Source organism: Capra hircus, chromosome 1 (genome assembly GCF_001704415.2).
Source record: "Capra hircus breed San Clemente chromosome 1, ASM170441v1, whole genome shotgun sequence".
In the NCBI taxonomy this organism is placed as follows: Eukaryota; Metazoa; Chordata; class Mammalia; order Artiodactyla; family Bovidae; genus Capra; species Capra hircus.
The window spans coordinates 66861420-66881249 of record NC_030808.1 but is presented as its reverse complement, the minus strand read 5'-3'; the positions used below and the strand labels follow the sequence as shown (position 1 = coordinate 66881249).

General features: G+C 39.2%; 1 protein-coding gene across 1 annotated transcript in view; it reads right to left on the bottom strand.

The window, feature by feature from the left end:
• The window catches only part of DIRC2 (disrupted in renal carcinoma 2), a 98241-nt gene continuing 87895 nt past the window's right edge, over positions 9485-19830 (bottom strand). Inside the window, exons 8-9 of the mRNA XM_018045690.1 lie at positions 18163-18345; positions 9485-11342 (exon numbers count right to left, since the gene is read on the bottom strand). Coding sequence (XP_017901179.1) covers positions 11227-11342; positions 18163-18345 — 299 coding nt within the window. The 3' untranslated portion in view covers positions 9485-11226. The remainder of the gene's footprint in view (positions 11343-18162; positions 18346-19830) is intronic.

The window sequence follows — 19830 nt, the reverse complement described above, 5'->3', positions numbered from 1 at the left end:
ATTTCTCAGTAATAACTTATTGATCTGGAAGAGCAGTGCAGCATGAACTAGTGAGTTCAGGGAAGGACTGAGAGGAAGGAGACCACCCCAACGCACACCCTCCATTTTAGCTGGAATCCAGTGGGGCCAGACAACCTGCCCTGACTCTTTTAGGCCCCTTCTCCGAGTCACAGACATTCCTTGACCTTATACGCGTGAAGGTCAAGGAAGTGATTTTGTTTGGGACTTGTGGATGCAATCTTGTGGATGAGGGCAGAATTTTCCTAATACTTAATTTTCATAAGCCTCCAAATGATTTATTTCTGGTGAAGAGGAAAGTAAGTTTGGAGATGAGATACTGGCAGTAAATAAACCCATCTGCAGAACTGAAACTTGCCCTTTGGAGCATCTTTGGGATTCTGAAAAGGCTTAGAAGGCCAGGACTGCACTGTGATATCATTCAGTCGTGTTCAACTCTGTGTGACCCCATAGGCTGTAGCCTACCAGGGTCCTCCGTCCATGGGATTTTCCAGGCAAGAGCACTGCAGTGGGGTGCCAGTGTGGCTTACATTTACTCCCAGGTGGACGCATCTGAAGGGCCCCTACAGAGCCTCCTGCCTCCAAAGCAGCCCTTCTCTCTCTCACGGGCTGATGTCCCAACTTCTATCATTAGAAACTCTTTGTTTTGGGTGTTTAGTCTTTGTTCTCTGTTGAAACTTAAATTCCTTTTAGAAAGGAAATGCACAAGGTCTTATGAGAACTGTATCTTGGTGTGTTTTTATTTGTTATAAGTCTTGTTTTCGGAGGAAGGTAGAGGTGCCAACAATCCTCTCAACCTTCTAAAGCAATAGTAACCCACTCGCCAGACATGGCATGATGGAAAGGTTTGGGATTCCTCATGCAAAAATTGATTCAGTGCTCCCAGATAGATCCAGGTTCTGTCTATGATGGAACTTCCAATGGAACAGAATACCTCCCCCTGAAACCAGTCATGGTTAATGATGGTATGAGAAAAAAAAAAAAATTGGGTCCCAGATACTCATAATTATTTGGGCAACTCTCATTGGTTTCTTTTAATTGCTAGTTCAGGAGATTTTTTTTTTTTTTAATCTTTCTAAAGGTAGAAACATCCCTTGTTTTTCCAATTCTCCTTCACAGGCACACATGTAATTACTCTGTATACAGAATGAATAAAAGAGTGAGTGTGGAGATGTCTGTGGCCTGAGAGTTTCTGTAAGTGCCTGTCACCTATAATATATGACTAATGGGACTTTCCTTATGGAAGATCCTTGTTTGTTTGAAAAGGTAATGTGCAACTGAAGGGACCAGTGGAAAGGTATTACATGCCTGCTGTTTTCTACTTTCTGTTTGGTCTGTGTGTGACCAAACAGGTGCATATCAGAAGCTATAAAAATCTTCAGCAAATAGGACCATCTACTTGACCCTTCTGTTGCAGAGGTGAGGAAGCCAGAGTCCAGAGAGAACAGGTGATTTTTCCAAAGCCTGAAGGTGCTCAGCAGCTGCCCTGGAGAGAGAGACTGAGACCCAGGCCTCCAGACCCCCTGGACTTTTGGTTCATTTCCCTGAAAGCTATTGTACCCTTGTTACAATCTCAGTGAAGCCTGGTTTCCTAAAACCTGGATACAGATCAGACCTGACCTGCTGAACCTCTGCGCTCACCCTATAAAAGATCTGCCCAGCTCTCCTGGCAGATTCTGGCTGTTAGAGATGCCATTGTTGCGGAACAACTTATAATTCTTCAGTGCTGCAACTCTAGAAATATCAGTTCAAGGATCAACTTTACCATCTGATCTGACAGTTTGATTTCTACAGGTGCAAACTCACTGCTGACTCACAATGAATCAAACCAAACCAAAGGACGGGTTTCTGGTCTGGCCTGATTCTGGTGAGCAAATGCAGTACTCTGACCTGGCTGCTATCTCAACAGCAGATGAGATTGTCTCTTATCGCATTTGATAAATTTAGCAGTCCTCGGGTTTCATATATAAAGTCCTTTGGGGAAATAAATAGCACCTATAGTTTATCTTCTAGCAGAGACAATGAAAAAGCCATTTCTTCTTGTTGCTGAATGTGTGGTCTGTGTGTTCACATATAGGGACTCATAGGAGGGGGACTACTGCATACACAGGTGGGTGTATGTCAGTCACTTCCTAATACTTCAATAGAAGGGAACTGAATTCCTGAACTGGAAGAGATCTCAGAGAACTCCTCTGTTCATTCTGTCATTTCAGAGCTGTGGGTAAATGAGGAATGAAGGGACTTGCTCAAGGTCAAACAGCTGAAGATACCAGGCCTGGCAGCAAGCGGGGCCCTGGGGCTTCTAGGCCAGGGCTCTTTTTCTGTCCTCTCTAGTCTAGTTCATGATGAAATGGGCCAGCTCTCTTCAACAATAGTGACAACTCAGATAATGTGGCTTGCTTCCATGCATAGTCAGAAATAAGTAGGAAGATACAATCAGAGAGGGAAAAGCTGGATGGGGAAGACAGCAGGAAAGAAAGTGACCGAACAGAGCTCAGATCTCGCCCTGCTACACTCATCGATTTTACTGGTTGCTTGAAAGTTACAACAACTAAGGGAGGTGACAAGGAAAACAGCATTACCAGAATCTTCATTAGCTATGGTGATTATTTTTAATGGGATTGCATAGGTTGTCCTCACAACTTTCTGCTTTTCACAGTATGGCACGCTTCTGCTGAGATGGGGGCCAAGCAAACTGTCAAGAAAATCTGTTTGGATTTTGAGGGTGGGTCATTCATTTTCTTCTTTCATGAGGCATGGACCTGAGTTGGTGGCATTAAAAACTGACTATATTTCCAACAAGAAAACCAATATTGCACATTGAAATTCACCTTTAAACTTCAGAATATGATAGAGCTTGATGGCACATAGCTAGATGGCACAAAACCGTGAAATGTCTCTGTTAACCACTGCTACGTTTGACACAGGTTCATCATAGAGAAAAATAAGGAGCTCAGAAGCTCCTGCCCGAAGTGTTAATGCTAACATGGTCTCAAGAAATATTTCCCAAGATGACTTGATTTTAAATCCTAAGTTTTTATACATATGTTTGTAAATGCATAGAAAATTTTCTGAAAGGACTCAGAGGGATTACTTCTGAAAAGGAGAATGGATTAACCAGCACATGTTTGGAGGTAGACTTCACTTTATATTTCCATACTGGGTATTTTACAATGGGTATACACTCATGTGTGTTAATTTTCAAAAATTTTAAATGAAAGAAATTTTACTTGAATTATTTCTGGTTTACACATTGATCACTTATGGAAGCAATGCTGGTCTAGGAGTCAAGTGATCTGCTAAAACCAAGCTGTGTCATGTAACCTAAGAGATTCTCTATTGACTTATTTGTAAAATGGAGTGGTTGGATTACATTCTCTCTCTGATTCTATAGTTCTTCCAGGTAAATGGGAAGAAAGCCAGTCTGAACTAGAGGAAGTCTACATTAAATGATAGTTTTGAAAGTATCATTTTCTAACATTAAGGTAAATTAAGTGTCTCCCAGTCATTCTTGCTGTTTTGATCAAGACTGCAGAAGCCTTGCTCACAAACTAAAAGAGCTGATGTGTGTATGTGTGTGCTCAGTTGTGTCTGACTCTTTGCAACCCCAAGGACTGAAGCCCGCTCTGTTCCTTTGTCTGTGGAATTTTCCAGGCAAGAATACTGGAGTCGGTTGCCATTTCCTCCACCAGGGAATCTTCCCAACCCAGGGATTGGACTGTGTCTCTTGCATCTCCTGCATTGACAGGCAGATTCTTCCCCTCTAGCACCACCTGTGGGGAGCCCCAAGAGCACTGTACTGTAGGGCTGATCTGGCATTCCTTCTGGAGCCTCACAATGCACCAAATATAGCATGTTTAGAGCTAAAATGATCTCTGTTCATTTCCAAGGCAAACCGCTCAATGTCACAGTAATCTAAGTCTACGCCCCAACCAGTAATGCTGAAGAAGCTGAAGTTGAACAGTTCTACGAAGACCTACAAGACCTCCTAGAACTAACACCCCAAAAAGATGTCCTCTTCTTTATAGGGGACTGGAATGCAAACGTAGGAAGTCAAGAGATACCTGGAGTAATAGGCAACTTTGGCCTCAGAGTACAAAACAAAGCAGGTCAAAGGCTAACAGAGTTTTGCCAAGAGATGCACTGGTCAAAGCAAACACCCTCTTCCAATAACACAAGAGGAGACTCTACACATGAACATCACAAGATGGTCAACACCGAAATCAGATTGATTATATTCTTTGCAGCCAAAGATGGAGAAGCTCTATACAGTCAGCAAAAACAAGACCAGGAGCTGACTGTGGCTCAGATTATGAACTCCTTATTGCCAAATTCAGACTTAAATTGAAGAAAGTAGGGAAAACCACTAGACCATTTAGGTATGACCTAAACTAAATCCCTTAAGATTATACAGTGGAAGTGAGAAATAGATTCAAGGGATTAGAACGGATAGACAGAGTGCCTGATGAACTGTGGATGGAGGTTCGTGACATTGCACAGGAAGCAGGGATCAAGACCATTCCCAAGAAGAAGAAATGCAAAAAGGCAAAATGGTTGTCTGAGGAGGCCTTACAAATAGCTGAGAAAAGAAGAGAAGCGAAAAGCAAAGGAGAAAAGGAAAGATATACCCATTTGAATGCAGAGTTCTAAAGAATAGCAAGAAGAGATCAGAAAGCCTTCCTCAGTAAGCAATGCAAATAGAGGAAAACAATAGAATGGGAAAGACTAGTAATCTCTTCAAGAAAATTAGAGATACTAAGGGAACATTTCCTGCAAAGATGGGCACAATAAAGGACAGAAATGGTATGGACCTAACAGAAGCAGAAGGTATTAAGAACAGGTGGCAAGAATACAAAGAACTATACAAAAAAGATCTTCATGACCCAACATAACCATGATAATATGATTACTCATCTAGAGCCAGACATCCTGGAATGTGAAGTCAACTGGGCCTTAGGAAGCATCACTACAAACAAGCTAATGGAGGTGATGGAATTCCAGTTGAGCTCTTTCAAATCCTAAAAGATGATGATATGAAAGTGCTGTACTCAATACCCCAGCAAATTTGGAAAACTCAGCAGTGGCCACAGAACTGGAAAAGGTCAGTTTTCATTCCAATCCCAAAGAAAGGCAATGCCAAAGAATGTTTAAACTGCACAATTGCACTCATCTCACATACTAGGAAAGTACGTGATCTGTGAACTTTCAGATATTCAAGCTGGATTTAGAAAAGGCAGAGGAACCAGAGATCATATTGCCAACATCTGTTTGATCACTGAAAAAGCAAGATAGTGCCAGAAAAACATCTACTTCTGCTTTATTGACTACACCAAAGCCCTTGACATGTGGATCACAACAAACTGTGGAAAATTCTTCAAGAGAAGGGAATACCAGACCACCGTACCTGCCTCCTGAGAAATCTGTCTGTAGGTCAGGAAGCAACAGTTAGAATTGGACATGGAACAACAGATTGGTTCCAAATTGGGAAAGGAGTACGTCAAGGCTGTATATTGTCACCCTGCTTATTTAACTTATATGCAGAGTACATCATGAGAAATGCTGGGCTGGATGAAGCAGAAGCTGGAATCAAGATTGCTGGAAGAAATATCAATAACCTCAGATATGCAGATGATACCACCCTTATGGCAGAAAGCAAAGAAGAACTAGAGAGTCACTTGATGAAAGTGAAAGAGGAGAGTGAAAAAGTTGGCTTAAAACTCAACATTCAGAAAACTAAGATCATGGCATCCGGTCCCATCACTTCATGGCAAATAGATGGGGAAACAGTGACAGGCTTTATTTTGGGGGGGTGGGCTCCAAAATCGCCACAGATGGTAACTGCAGCCATCATGAAGTTAAAAGATGCTTGCTCCTTGGAAGAAAAGCTATGACTGACCTAGACAGCATATTAAAGAGCAGAGACATTACTTTGCCAACAAATGTCCAGCTAGTCAAAGCTGTGGTTTTTCTAGTAGTCAGGTGTGGATGTGAGAGTTGGACTATAAAGAAAGCTGAGCTCCAAAGAACTGATGTTTTTGAAGTGTGCTGTTGGAGAAGACTCTTCAGAGTCCCTTGGACTGCAAGGAGATCCAATCAGTCAATTCTAAAGGAAATCAGTCCTGAATATTCATTGGAAGGACTGATGCTGAAGCTGAAACTCCAATACTTTGGCCACCTGATGCAGAGAACTGATTCATTTGAAAAGACGCTGATGCTGGGATAGATTGAAGGCAGGAGGAGAAAGGGATGACAGGATGAGGTGGTTGGATGGCATCACCGATTTGGACACGAGTTTGAGCAAGGTCTGGGAGTTGGTGATGGACAGCAAAGCCTGGTGTGTTGCAGTCCACGGGGTTGCAGAGTTGGACACGACTGAGCAACTGAACTGAACTGACAGCTAAAATGGATTGATGTGTTTTTATCATTTCTCCAAGTTTGCTGAAATGAATCCCATGTTTTGTCTCATTTTTTAGCTGTTTTTTAAAAAATTAATTCTCCCTTGTTGCATGAACGGAACAGCCAGGGTATTGTGGTTTTATGCTCTCTTTCTGAGTGTTGGCTGAGATGGAAAGCTACTGTCTGAAGTGTACCAGGTTCAAACGCACAAGAGAAAGACTACATGCATGAGCCAAGTTAGTCCACATTCTAAAAGTACAGCAAATAATAACTAGGGAAACTTGTGAGAGATCTTTGTAATTCCCTTCCCATTGCAGGGGAATATTCTAATTTCTAAGCTCTGGCGGTGAGAAGAACTGTTAGGTTTTTCTGGATTTGCTTGTGTTCTGCTCATGCTATCATCCTGTTCAGGAGAGGGCAGCCTGGGTATCTGGCTTTACTACTAGCCAGGAAAGAGACTGAGTTTTTAGCTCCAGGTCTTAGGGAGGGGTGAGGGTAAGGAAGCCTGTGCTGGGAAGTCAGCTCAAGGAAGCAGAGACCATGATGGAGCTGAGAGCAGATTCGTGCAAGTGTTCAGAAAACTGAGGTACAGGACCGTGAGGACAGTAAAGAGGAGCCTCAGGAAACTTTTATGTGAAACAAGGGGTTGATGTTTCAGTCCTGACCAAAAGCAAACTAAAATTGTTTACAAAAGAAAGGTGGTTTAGGGGAGAGACTTAGGGCCATGGCAGAGGATGAGCTGGTTAGAGAGTATCACTGACTCAATGAACATGAATTTGAGCAAACTCCGGGAAATAGCGGAGGACAGAGGAGCCTGCATGCTACAGTCCATGGGGTCGCAAAGAGTCAGACATGACTTGGCAACTGAACAACGTTCCCTGTACTCCACCCACAGCCTCTATCATTCCCATCCCCTAGCCAGAGGTGACACTCTCAGGGGTCTCTTAAGGGCTTTGGTATTAGTCCCTGGAGGCCACCCCCTAAGTGTGAGGTTCCAACTGAACCAGGAGGTGACCTGGAAGGACATGAGTGTTCAGAGTGGCCCAGATGTCTGCCTACTGAGCAGAAACTCACCACTATTGAGCACAATGGATGCTATTAAAAATGCACCTAAAACTCTCCCTGTTAAGTTTTGTTATGGGATGGTCCAACACTCTCCTGCCTCTGTATTGTTTATATTTCCCAACAGACTAGCAAACTGGTGATAATACAGTAAAAGAATATCTCATTCTTTTCTGTATGATTATAATCCTACAAAGTGGAATTCTATTTTTCCTACATTTAGAAATAGATCTGATGAAATATCCTCATAGTTTTCTCTATGTTTCTTTTTTAATAGGACACTTTCTTCATATCATAGCTTTTGCATTTGTATAGTAACAGCATTTCCTGTATTTACTTTTTAAGGACAAATGTGAAATTAATGTGATTTTTAACATTAATTTAAAGCAAATCTACTATGCATTTGCATTTGATCTTGTTTAAAATGAAGCTTGTACTTATGCAAACAGCAAGATGAATGCTTAGATTTTAATAAAAATAGTAAAAAAAAAAAAGAGGGAGAATTAAAAGATGAGATGTGAATTCAATTCCTCAATTTAAAATCTCTTAGCTTGAATCTCTCATTAGAAAGGCTTCATAAAGACAAGCTTTAAGCATTCTCAATAATTAAACATGAATGTATGATCTATGTTAAAACATGGCCCTGAGGCTATATATGCTTAAATATACAAAATGGTGCTTGACTCCCTCTTGTTAGCTTATTAGCTCTGTCCTCCAGTGAAATGCATTTGTGTATCTAATTGCTCTGTATCTCCACTATGCACCATATTTAAAAAATGCTTCTTCCCGTAAACTGTGAAGTATTCTCTGATAAGCCACAGGGAACTTACACTATATTGTAACATGTCCTTATCAATTAATACTGCTACTAACTCTGTTTATGAGGACTGAATTATTCATCAGAAACTTTTCAGATCCTGTCACTCACTGCAAGCTAAGACTTTAGAGATGTTAGAATATTAACAGGATAGAGAGAAAGAAAAAAGACAGATTTTACCTAGAATCAAGCAATCACCTCATTTTAAGGGCATTTTACTCTTAAGCCCCATCATTTCTGAACATGAAAGTGTATTCATGAACATCCCGAAGTATACACAAATTAAGCTCCAATTTTGTGAGACAGAGAAAAACACTACTTTGGGAGTCAGAAGATGAGGGTTATAGTTAGTTTTACTTTTGTCATTAACTAGAATTGTGACCTTTGGCAAGGCCCTTTATCTCTCTGGGACTGTTTCTATAAATTATAAAATGAGTACTTGGATTAGTAGAGGGTTAAGATTTTTTTAAATTATAAAATTAATTAGGACTCTTCAATGTTTGTTTATAAAGTGCAGAGATAACAGCTGGTCTTTTGATGCATGTGAGAAATACAAAAAGTAAAAAAAATTTTTTTTGAAATACACAGGTTAGAGAATAATGTGTAATCCTCCCCCTCCCCCTAGAGCCTTTTGGTGCTCTATCAGGTTTGGTATGTGAAATTTTGATCACTTAAAAAAACTGCTGCAGTTTGTGATTAGAACAATTATCTGCTGGAGGGGTTAAGCAGAAGTAAATGAGACAGACCCATCTCATCTCATTTCACATATGCTAAAAACAGTGATTGGTGCCTGGTACAACAAAAGAATTGAAAATCACCACCCATTTGGGATGTCTTTGAACTAATCAGTCATTTAGGCAACACTTTTTAACATTATTTTCCACTTTGTGTTAAAAATAGAATTAACCATAATTAAAATGCTCTGCATGAGAAGTCTTATAGCTAAATTTTATATAGGAATGCCCTCAAACACAACAGTTCTCACTAAAACCAAAAGCATCGTAATTCTTCTCTTGCCTTTCTAGCCTTATTCTAAACAGGAGGGGGTGGTGGTTATTTAGCACCTGGGTCACGGACTGGGTCTTGACTGGCTTTCAGTTATACTGAAGAATTCTGCTTTCCTTTCATTTTTAAGAAGGATGACCGAGTTAAAGGGAACTAAGCCTAGCTTTCATAGGTTTTCTTCTCCTCTTTAGCAAGTTCCTTTAGTTCTGGCTGCTGACTTATTAGCAGGGAGGTTATAAAGGGGGATGGTCTAAAGCTGACTGAAGACAGATATTAAATTTGAGGATTTCCTTACTTTCCAGGTTGCACAATTTAGGCTCTTAGAAGGCTGGCGGTAACAGTCTCTTCCTCTAGGACGGAGGTGAGTTAATGCATAGGCTTCAACTTACCAAGGGGGAATGGAGGGAGTATATGGGACTATGTGTGACGGTGTGTGTGCACGTGTGCAGGTGAGTCGATCAAATGCTGACCAGGTCCCCTTAACCTAACTTCAGCACCCTGGCTAATGGAAGGAGCTGGCTTACACTCTGCCTGTCCAGGAAAAGACAAATAAAATAGATACTTAGCTGACAAAAACTGTACTCACATCCTCAAAAAATAATAAATATATATACATATATAGCTGACAATGAAGATACGATTTTAAGTGACTAAAAAGAAGGAATTGGAGGAAGCTGAAAACAATGAAGGTAAAATATTATTTTGGACTTTTTGAGAGAGTATTTGATTTTCTTGCATGAGGAGAATTATGTAAATCTGGAGAGTGGTAATACCATAACCCCACCAGAGCATATTACTTTATGTCATAGTGAAATACATGTCTAAGAGCTGTCCAATGGGTGTTATTTTTGAAAAAGCTGTCATTTACAGAAAGAAGGCAGGAAATGGCAAAATACTGCCCCCTCCAATATACTGACTCCATATAGAACTGAATATTTTATACCCTGAATGGAGATACAAGGAAGGAATTCAGAAATCACTCCACAGATTTGAAAGTTTCAAGGCTATAAATTGTTATTTTCAAATAAGGGTTATTTAATAAAATGCAACCCTGGTAAATAACAGCTGGTGCTGGATTTCCCATCCCATGCCACCACACACATATCTGTCCAAAGACACAGGATGTAATGTGGGATTTGTCATTTCATTTTTCACAAAGTGCTAAATCAGAACGGAATTACATTTTTTCATACAGCATTTAATGCAACTATATTAAACATTTAGTCACCTTCAATATAAACATTTAAGAGCCTAGTAGATCAAACTGTATTTCACAGAAACAAGGATAAGTTAAGATCGAGACACAAAGTATGCGCTCTGAAGTCACTAGAAAGCAGTTGGCCACCATAATTAAGGTGGCCGAAGCTTTCCAATCTAATTACAAATCAGGAGTCATATAAGAAATTGCTTTATTAGAAAAAAAATGTAGTGTACATGTGGCTAGTTTCTACCATTGATACACCTGTTGGCTATTTTACAATTAAAGTCTGATATAGGATTTAAACTTCTTTAGAGGTTAGTGGCATTTCTTCCTCTTCTGATATGTGGCTTAGGGAAGGAGCTATCTTCATGTGATAGGCACCCTTTATTCCTTCTCATAATTACAATGAACCAATCAGTAGCTTAGCACTGGCACAAAACATAGAGGGAATTACTTAGGTAGTGCTTTCTGGGTAAGACCACACTTCTAACCTGACTCTGGCACAGGTTATGTCACTGATACAGTTTTAAATCCACTATTATCACTCAAGTTCCACATTATTATGACCTAGTAGTAATTAAATTAATGTGATCGCCTGTAACCTAACAAAACCTCTGAATGAAGTTTCTCTCTTCTCCTTTTGTTTTTTTCTGTGCAATTCCAAGCAAATGTGCAGTAGGCAGTGTTGATTTCCAGTCTCCTTCTAAACTCCTTTGAGTCTGTGCTATTAAACTGAGACAACCACATCAAGATACAGTCTGTCATAGGATTCCCTGAAGCACAGAATGAGAAGGAGACTGAGCAAGCACGACCCGGGAAGGCACCAGTTGAACCAAGACAGCTCTGCAAGACAAAAACATGCGCTTGTAAGCATCCACGTGTCGCCAGCAGAACGCCACCTGTACGCTGGCTGCAACCTGCTTGCTTTGCATTCAAATGCACTTAAAATAAGCACGCATAATAAATGTGCCCTGGGACGCCTGAAAACTGGCTTTCAATAAACAGTGACAAATTTGGAGTCTAAGTGATGCATGGAATATGTTACAGGGCTTTCCTGTGGGTATTTTTAATCAGCATTGCTTATGACTTTTCATCAGTTTAATCCACCTTGGCTTCAGTGGCAAGACAAAACAAAACAAATCTTACTTCAAAGAAAAAAAATCAATGCCCTTTAAATGTTAGTTTGTTAATTATATATGAAGTGCCCTCTATCACCCTGACTCTTACCCTTGTTTTGAAATATCTGGTGGATTAGACAGACAAACAAAATCACCTGAATTAAGATAAAACTTTTATATTTGGGGGGGAAGACATACCTAACTCTCAGCAAAAAATCATACAGTAACCACAGTAAAACATATTATATATATATATATATATATATATATATATATAATATGTAAAACATTATAAAATGAATCCTAATTCGACCCTGTGAGATACTACTGAGAATACTGGCTTCTTTCTAGTCTTTTTTTCCTACCAACAGAATGGTTATGTATGATGCCAATTACCAGAAAATTGACAGAAATCATCTAAACAGGCAATTCAAATAACGATGTTTTTGATTTAATGGAATTGAGAATGTGCTTCTTCAAAAATGCTCATTCATGAATTCAGAACTCTCCGACAGGCCAATCTTGGGTCTCTTGTTACCAAAACACACCTGCTGCCCAGCCCACTGTGCTGCTTCCTCTGGCTCCGGGGGCCCTGGAGCCATGTATCTGTTCAGCTTCCTTCTATCCCGACCCCTCTGTCAGTCAGTTCTGAGGTTATGATGTAGAAGTGAGCAGTTGCTTGGCACAAAGAATCTGGTGGTGGTGGTGGTGATGGAAGGTGGGTGGGGTGGTTAACTTCTCTAGTTTAATATCCATTCAGCAATTTCAATTTTAAAAAAAAGAACAAAAACGAAGGAAATATGTTTCCTAGTACATTTTTTCCTTTGGGCACTGCTATACATTTTATATTTTCCCTCTCTGTTTCTACAGAATGCTAATACTGCCTTAATCTTCAAAAATCATCCAAAAGATTTCTATGCTGCTGCTTTAGATTAATCCATAATTCATATGGCCAAAAGAGCAATTTATGCTCAGGAATGGAAATCAGAAAACTAACCGGTAAGAAAAGGTGCTGTAACACACTTTTTCCCTGGAATATGTTCACAAAAGCAGCCTCCCTAACCTCTCCATTTCTACATTTTAAAAGTCAGACATGCTATTCTACAGCATGCAACAAAGATGTGTATTTCAATGGTATTTTTTACACAAAGCTGGTTTCTGTCCTTTACTTGGATTGACTATAATCTAAATACTCAGAAAGGCTGTGATCTTTGGGATTTTGTCTTTATTCTAATATTCCCTGAAATGGCATACCCAGCATTTTCTGCTTTTATATTAACCAGATAGCCTCTGGATTTCTGACGATAATTTTAACAGGCAAAAAGAAGCAGTGAAAAAATTAGAGGAAAAAAAGCAGCAAAATAGAGATAACAGCATAGTGTTTATACAAAAAGTGACCATTTCTGACTTTAAGGTCAAATTTAAAATCTGCTTAAAGCAGTAGCTCAGGAAGTACATCACCTGACAAGGAATCTACGTCAAGGACATTTTCTAAACCTTAGAGACTGTATTCATGGGAGCTAGAGTAACACATGTGTAACAACGATCAACTCGTCCTAGCTCTCCTTAAACCTAGAAATTAGTCAAATATGGCCAAAGCAGACCTTTATTTCATCAGCATTGTAAAATGATTCCTTCTACCTAGGTTTAGATGAAATTTCTAGAAATAACTCGAAATTGCTCTTCAGTGTCATGGTTTGTTGGTTGATGTTCACTACTGTGCACACCTGTCACCAAAAAGCCAAGCGCATTCTACAGTGAGTTCATCTGGCTCACCCAACTACCAGTGTTCTGAGAAATTACTGTTTAGAGAGAAGAAGGTCAGGGAGGAAAAATTCTGCATTTTCCACTGAAAACCATTCACATACATCACAGCTAAAGTGGCTCTGATGTGCAGGAAATGGCTTTGCTTAAAAGTTTGACTTGCTTTGGCAGGAGTGAAGTGAACTGTGGTTCTCTGAAGTCCAGGGTCATATGACATGATTAAACCAACAGAGTCCTTTTCCGTCAAAACTGTCTTTGTATCTTTTAAAGTGAGCGCGGTTTTCCAACATTCCTTCCCTTTGCCTTTCACTAGAGAGCATATAAATTCCTGCTCCAAGGCTCCTGATTTGCTTCTACATTTCTGCTGGTCCTCAGCCATCTCCTGCGCTGCTGCCTGCAGACTCTGTTAATTTACAAATTTACAGTGAGACACATGCTATGTTTCAGGGCTCTGCACAAAATGCCGAGGCTCTATTGGGACTGAACTAATTAGGATGAACCATTCTACTTTTCACCTCGTCTTTCCCTGCAGTGATGCCACACTTTCAGTTTCTACCACCTTCAACTGATTCCAAATAACTTGGAATAACACACTTTCCAAAACCAGCCTTCTACTTACTTTGTTGATTTAGCCAAAATGTTGGTGATTTAACAAAACTGTCTCCGCTGTATCTCAAGAGAACCAGCTGACACCATGATTTCACAGTGTAATACTCCCTTCATTCCACATTAATTACCTAATAGCTTTGACCATCACACTGTGTTTTTATTCTTAGATATAAAGTTACTTCTCACTAGTATACACCTGTTGAACCTGTTTTCCTGGTAACCACCAGACAATACCTTCCTCCTCAGCACACAACACAGCCTCAAATTCATGGTTGGCTACTTCAAAATGAAAGACTGAGTTAAAAACCTTTAATGCTTTTAGCCAAAACTTGTTGCAGAGCTTCTAGAACAACAACAAAACCCAGGCAATACAAACTACAGAACAACCTACAAACTATAAAAATAGAACATTGGGATACATTTTAGAGCATCTAAAGAATATAACAGCATTCTCAAATGGATTCTGTATGTGAAGTCATTAGGATAAAACATCACTGTGCTATCTGAAATAACTCACTGAGATTTGCAAAGCAAATATTATAGAAAGCAACTCAGTTTTGCAAATATGATTATATTAAGGAGTAAGTAACGTTTTTTGAAAGTGACCCTGAAAAACGCAAGTCAGACAAACTCTAAGAAATCTTTGACAGGGTCCCAGGTTCCCAAAGCAGAATCAACACAGAACAGGAAACTCGGTGGCCTAGGGCTCCACGTAAGTCAAGTGGCATTGGTATAGACGTTCATCATCCATGACGGCAATGGCTGTGATCTGCAGGCAAATCAACACTAGAGCCTATCTTGCCAGGCAAAGCACTCTAATGTGGTCATTTTGGGTTAGTCTGTATGGCTCTGAAAAGCCACATCTGATGTAGTCGTCTACCAGATAGCACATGGTGAGGAAACAAAAACTCCGGTCAGGAAGTTTAGTACTGCCTTGAGAAGTGATCTAAAAAACCACCGATCTTTATGATGATTAAAAATCAGACCCTCCAATCATGTAACTAATAGCTGAATTCTGACACATAACTAACTTCTGGGCGAGTTTTTCAAATTTAAAATGACTAAATTATGACATTCAAACACTGGTTCTAATGGAAGGGAATTTATCATATACAACATTTAGCATACCACGTTGTGGAACTAAAAGTTTAGGAAATAATTTTACGTAATTGTTTTCAGATTTGTCATTTCTCTATCATCACATCTAGGCTATAAGGCATGTTGAATTTTGCTGTGGAACTTCTTGGGAGCAGATTAACTAATCATAAGGGAAAGAATCTCAACAGAGTTTTCATATTTCTAATAACTTTTTAGCCTTAGAAAGTTGTGGAGTGTGGGTTTGTTTGTATTCCTTACACACACTGAAAAATAAGCATATAAAAACATTAAAAAAAATAGAAGCCTAGATGTTTAAATTCCTATCATCACCAGAAAGAAAAAAAAAATTATCCACAAGGGAAAAAATTTATCCAGAAGGAAAAGAAAAATTTAGTGAGTGCCAGTCATGCCCTGGTCAAAGCTCTTTCACACTGATTTTCTCATTAACTCTAAAATGTCAAAACATACTGAGATTTTTTTTTTTGTCCTGAAAATCATCCTGTTTGATTAATTTTTATTTAAAGTTTTATTTTTCACAGTAGTCATGGAGTTTAGGCAGAAACCTTTAACATCTATCCATACAGATATGTGTAAGAACATGTGATCAGAAGCCAACTCAAAAGAGGGAAGCTTTTTTTCCCCTAGCTAGATAAACCCTCGATCATATCAGTGAGATAGGAATTAACAGAAATGGTGCTATTTCTAACACTGCCTGTGACAAAGAAACACAAATGTCTGCTTGTATCTGGTCACCAAGAACCTGCAAAACGAGGAGTGAGCACTGACTGACATACAGATGCCTGTCTCCATTGAACAAATCGGAAGCTGCCACATGCAGGAACCAGGAGAACGGCAGAGACTCTGCTGGCTGAGCACAATGGTAGGAATGTACTGGCCTCCTCCACAGTCAGACAGCGCAGGAGTGGTTCCTGCCTTAAACTGACCCATAAATACACGTCTCTTATATTCTACAGGTCATGTGCAAGAAGTCTATTAAGGGTAACATGATCTGGCATCTACTGTTGATGTTTTTAAATGCTGGGAAGACTCAGGAATTTCCATTCTATAGGAGAAACTGTGCATGCTCAGCCAGGCTGCAAGGACCACGCAGCCCACCTGTGTCTGCGAGCTGGAAAACCATTTCTAAGGGCAACAGCCATCTTTGTCAACTGTGACACTCCTGAAGTGGGTTAAAGCTGATAACTTAATAACCGTTAGATGATTCCATTTAGAAAACTAACTGCAGGCAAAGACTTTCCCCTGACACCTGGTGATGGCATTTCCCCTAATGGAAACACACGTTTCCAGGAGGACAGTGAACAGTGGTTTGACTTTATTAAGATCTCCTTCGAAAATATTACTGTCATTCATAGGGCAAACCAAATGGATATCAGGTTTAGCAAAGCTGAAAACTTCTTTTCCTGAATTACTGATTGACAGAAATGATCTAGTTTATTGCTAATTATATTAAGAAATTAATATAGCATTTGGATTTTGCTGTGAGGTGAAAGTGCTCTGCCAAAAGCTGTCCAAAGCTCAGGGAGATTCTATTTCATCATCTGTTAAAGTTTCAAAAATTTATTTTCCAGTCAAGGATGTTATTGTCGCTATTATTTCAGTTAAAGCCTATGAGGATTCCTGAAAACAATTAGGTTTCTTGAAGTGTCACATTTCAGAGCATTTCTTATACTTGAGTCCTATAAATTAGATTCTTACATGTACAAATTACCCATATTTACTGGTATCTGGTAAGTAGTCAAGGAAATAGCAACCAGAAAAAAAAAAAGGTGGTAATATTCATTTGTTTAAGATGAAATAAAATGGGACAGAAACCTACTAAAAATTAATAAAAGGTTTATATTTACAATTCACAAGTAAAAAATAAAAAATAAGATGTATAGAAGTATAAAATAAGTATAAATCTTTATTTTAAAATGCGAAAAAGAAACCTAGATAATTGGGCCCCGAGTTTGTAAACCAGTGAGACAAAATCTGGACTGCAGAAAAGACAGTATCAGAGAAAGCCAAGCAACTGTAAAGCAGAGTCACTACAAAGCTGCCGACCCCAACACCGTGGGGTCTGCTTTCCACATGCCCAGCGAGCTTTGCAGCTGTCCCTGCAGCGGTTCCTCCCATCCCCTCAAGAGCTATTCATTCTCTCCTTAGGCCCTTCCTCCACTGTCTTCCCACAAGCTCATCATAGATGAACTGGCTTCTAAACAGAAAAGTTGGTCACATCAAGAAGGAACTCTCCCCAAGCAATGTACCAGGCCCAGATGTTTCTGGCAGAGATGTCTGCTTCTAAGGCATGTACACTGCCTTCTCTCCACCTCCTTTGGTCCAAGGCGAACTCCTCCACATGGGTTGAGGACCCTAATCCTTTCTTTTGTGAGGACCTCCCTCTTCTTCAAAGGCATATCCCTGGATTCTAACTTTAACCTTCTTTGCACACTATACCTGCACTGACCAATTCAGCAGTCACATGTAGCAATTAAATGTAATTTACATTAATCAAAATGAAATAAAATGAAAACCCCAGGTTGGTAGCTGCATTAGCTTCATGGGGTTAGTGACTACTGTGTTGACAGCACAAAGAGCATCTCTGTAATCATAAAATGTTCATTGGACAAGCTGTCCTATACACTGGATCTGCTCTTTGAGTGACCTATCATTATCCATAAAGCTTTAAACTATATATATATCCCTGACCTTAATTTCAACCTTATGTTAAGACAGTAGAGTCAAAGTAATTTTTTTTAAAGCAAGATACCAGTGGTTCTCAATGAGAAACAGCATGTTAGAATTACCTGGAGGGTTAAGCAGAAATTCTGGGCCCCTGTCCAAGTTAATTAAATCAGAAATTCCAGGTGTGTGCGAGGGGTTAGGGTACATTACATTAGGCTAGGATGCATTTCAAGAAAAGCAACTGAAGATATTTTCTTTTATTAGCATGTGAAAGCGCAAATAAAGTGATTTGCCTTAGAACTCATCACATAATTCTCTATACATCAGCACCACAAACCTCACTCCTAATGGACACATTTAGATAGTAAATGAAGAGTCAAATTTCTTACCTGTGTGATAAAATGTGAGAAAAAACAAAAGTACTCCCATGAACATATTACTTAAAAAAGTGACAACTCCACAAGTAATTCCTTCTGGAACTGGGTAGACAGTTTCCACAAAAAGCTCAAAAAATATAGGTATACTGCTATTCAGGAACACTCCCAGGAGAATACAGGAGGCGTACAATGTCACTAAAATAAAAACACAAACATTTCAGTTTCACAGGAGTGGCAGTGAGTCATATCAGATGGATTTTCTGGTGTCTGTTTCATAAGTATTGACTCTGGAATTTTACTTCTTCCCAGTGACAGTTGATGAAGTTGGACAAAGCTTCACACATCTGTCAGCTCTTTGCTCAGGTTTTGGGGAGTATATAGGAAAAAGTTTTATGGCTGGATGATTACCAGTTTATTTGCTTTATCTTTTTGGTGGATTACTCCAAAGCACAAAGACAATTTTAACTGTTACAATTTAAAGGGTTCTTCCCCCTGAGTCACACTCCTGGCATATCGAGGGACAGATAAAACATAGCAACTTAACACAAAATCTAGACTCATTCTATAATTTTAAAGAAAACTTAAAATCTAAGAAAAGATGTAAGTGACATTAATTATTACTGAAAATTACATATTTTAAGACTGTTTAATAACAGCCTTGAGGCACAAAATAACAGTTATCTACTATGTAATTCCTGGAGAAACACTTAAAATGGAAATAGTCCTCAATTTTAGAATGAGTTTCAGGTCAAGAGTTTTTTAAAAATACATGACTTTTTTGGAACATAGAAATAAAAATTTCACCTAGAAATGTATAATTAATAGTGGCTGGGATCCCAGATTAGCCTATAAATAGCCTATGAACTCAATCTATAGTGAAAATTTTGAACAAGGCCACTGCTCTTATTCTTAGAGGAATGGTTGGAGAAATGCGCCCCACTCCAAATAACTGTATTAATGCTACTGTCTGCATACAAACCTTCAATAATGTTAATTTGAAGGTGAATACAGAATCAATGGGCTTTCTTGGTAGCTGGTCGGTGAAGACTCTGCCTGTAGTGCAGTAGACCTAGGTTCGATCCCTGGGTTGGGAAGATCCCCTGGAGAAGGAAATAGCAACCTCCTCCAGTATTCTTGCCTGGAAAATCCTATGGACAGAGGAGACTGGTGGGCTACAGATCACAGTGTCACAAGTCAGAAACGACTTAGCGACTAAACCACAGAATCAATGAGGAAAGAAAGACATCCTATTTAGAAACCTAAAACATCTCCCACTGGACTAATAAGTATATCATGTCCACTGATGATAGTGAGTAGCAATTATTTTAACCTTAAAGTTACCAGGAAAATATTTTTAATAAAAATATTTGTTAAGAAAAAAATTTCTATTGAGGAACAGAAGAAAGTGAGGGAATTACTCTAAATCTGTTATGTATTATTCATAGAACTAATATCAAATTACCAGAATTTACCATACTCAATTGCAATCATTAATAATCCCTAACATTGTTGGAGAAGTTAAAAAAAAAATCTGCATCCACTGTTTCCTAACAGCGTTTCTCTGATTAATCTCAACTCATACTTCCTCCTCCAATTACACTGGCCTTTCAGGACTGTAAGATATTTTGCACATTCTACTATCACAAATAGTTGGTGATTGCTTTGGCTTTCTTTGATTAG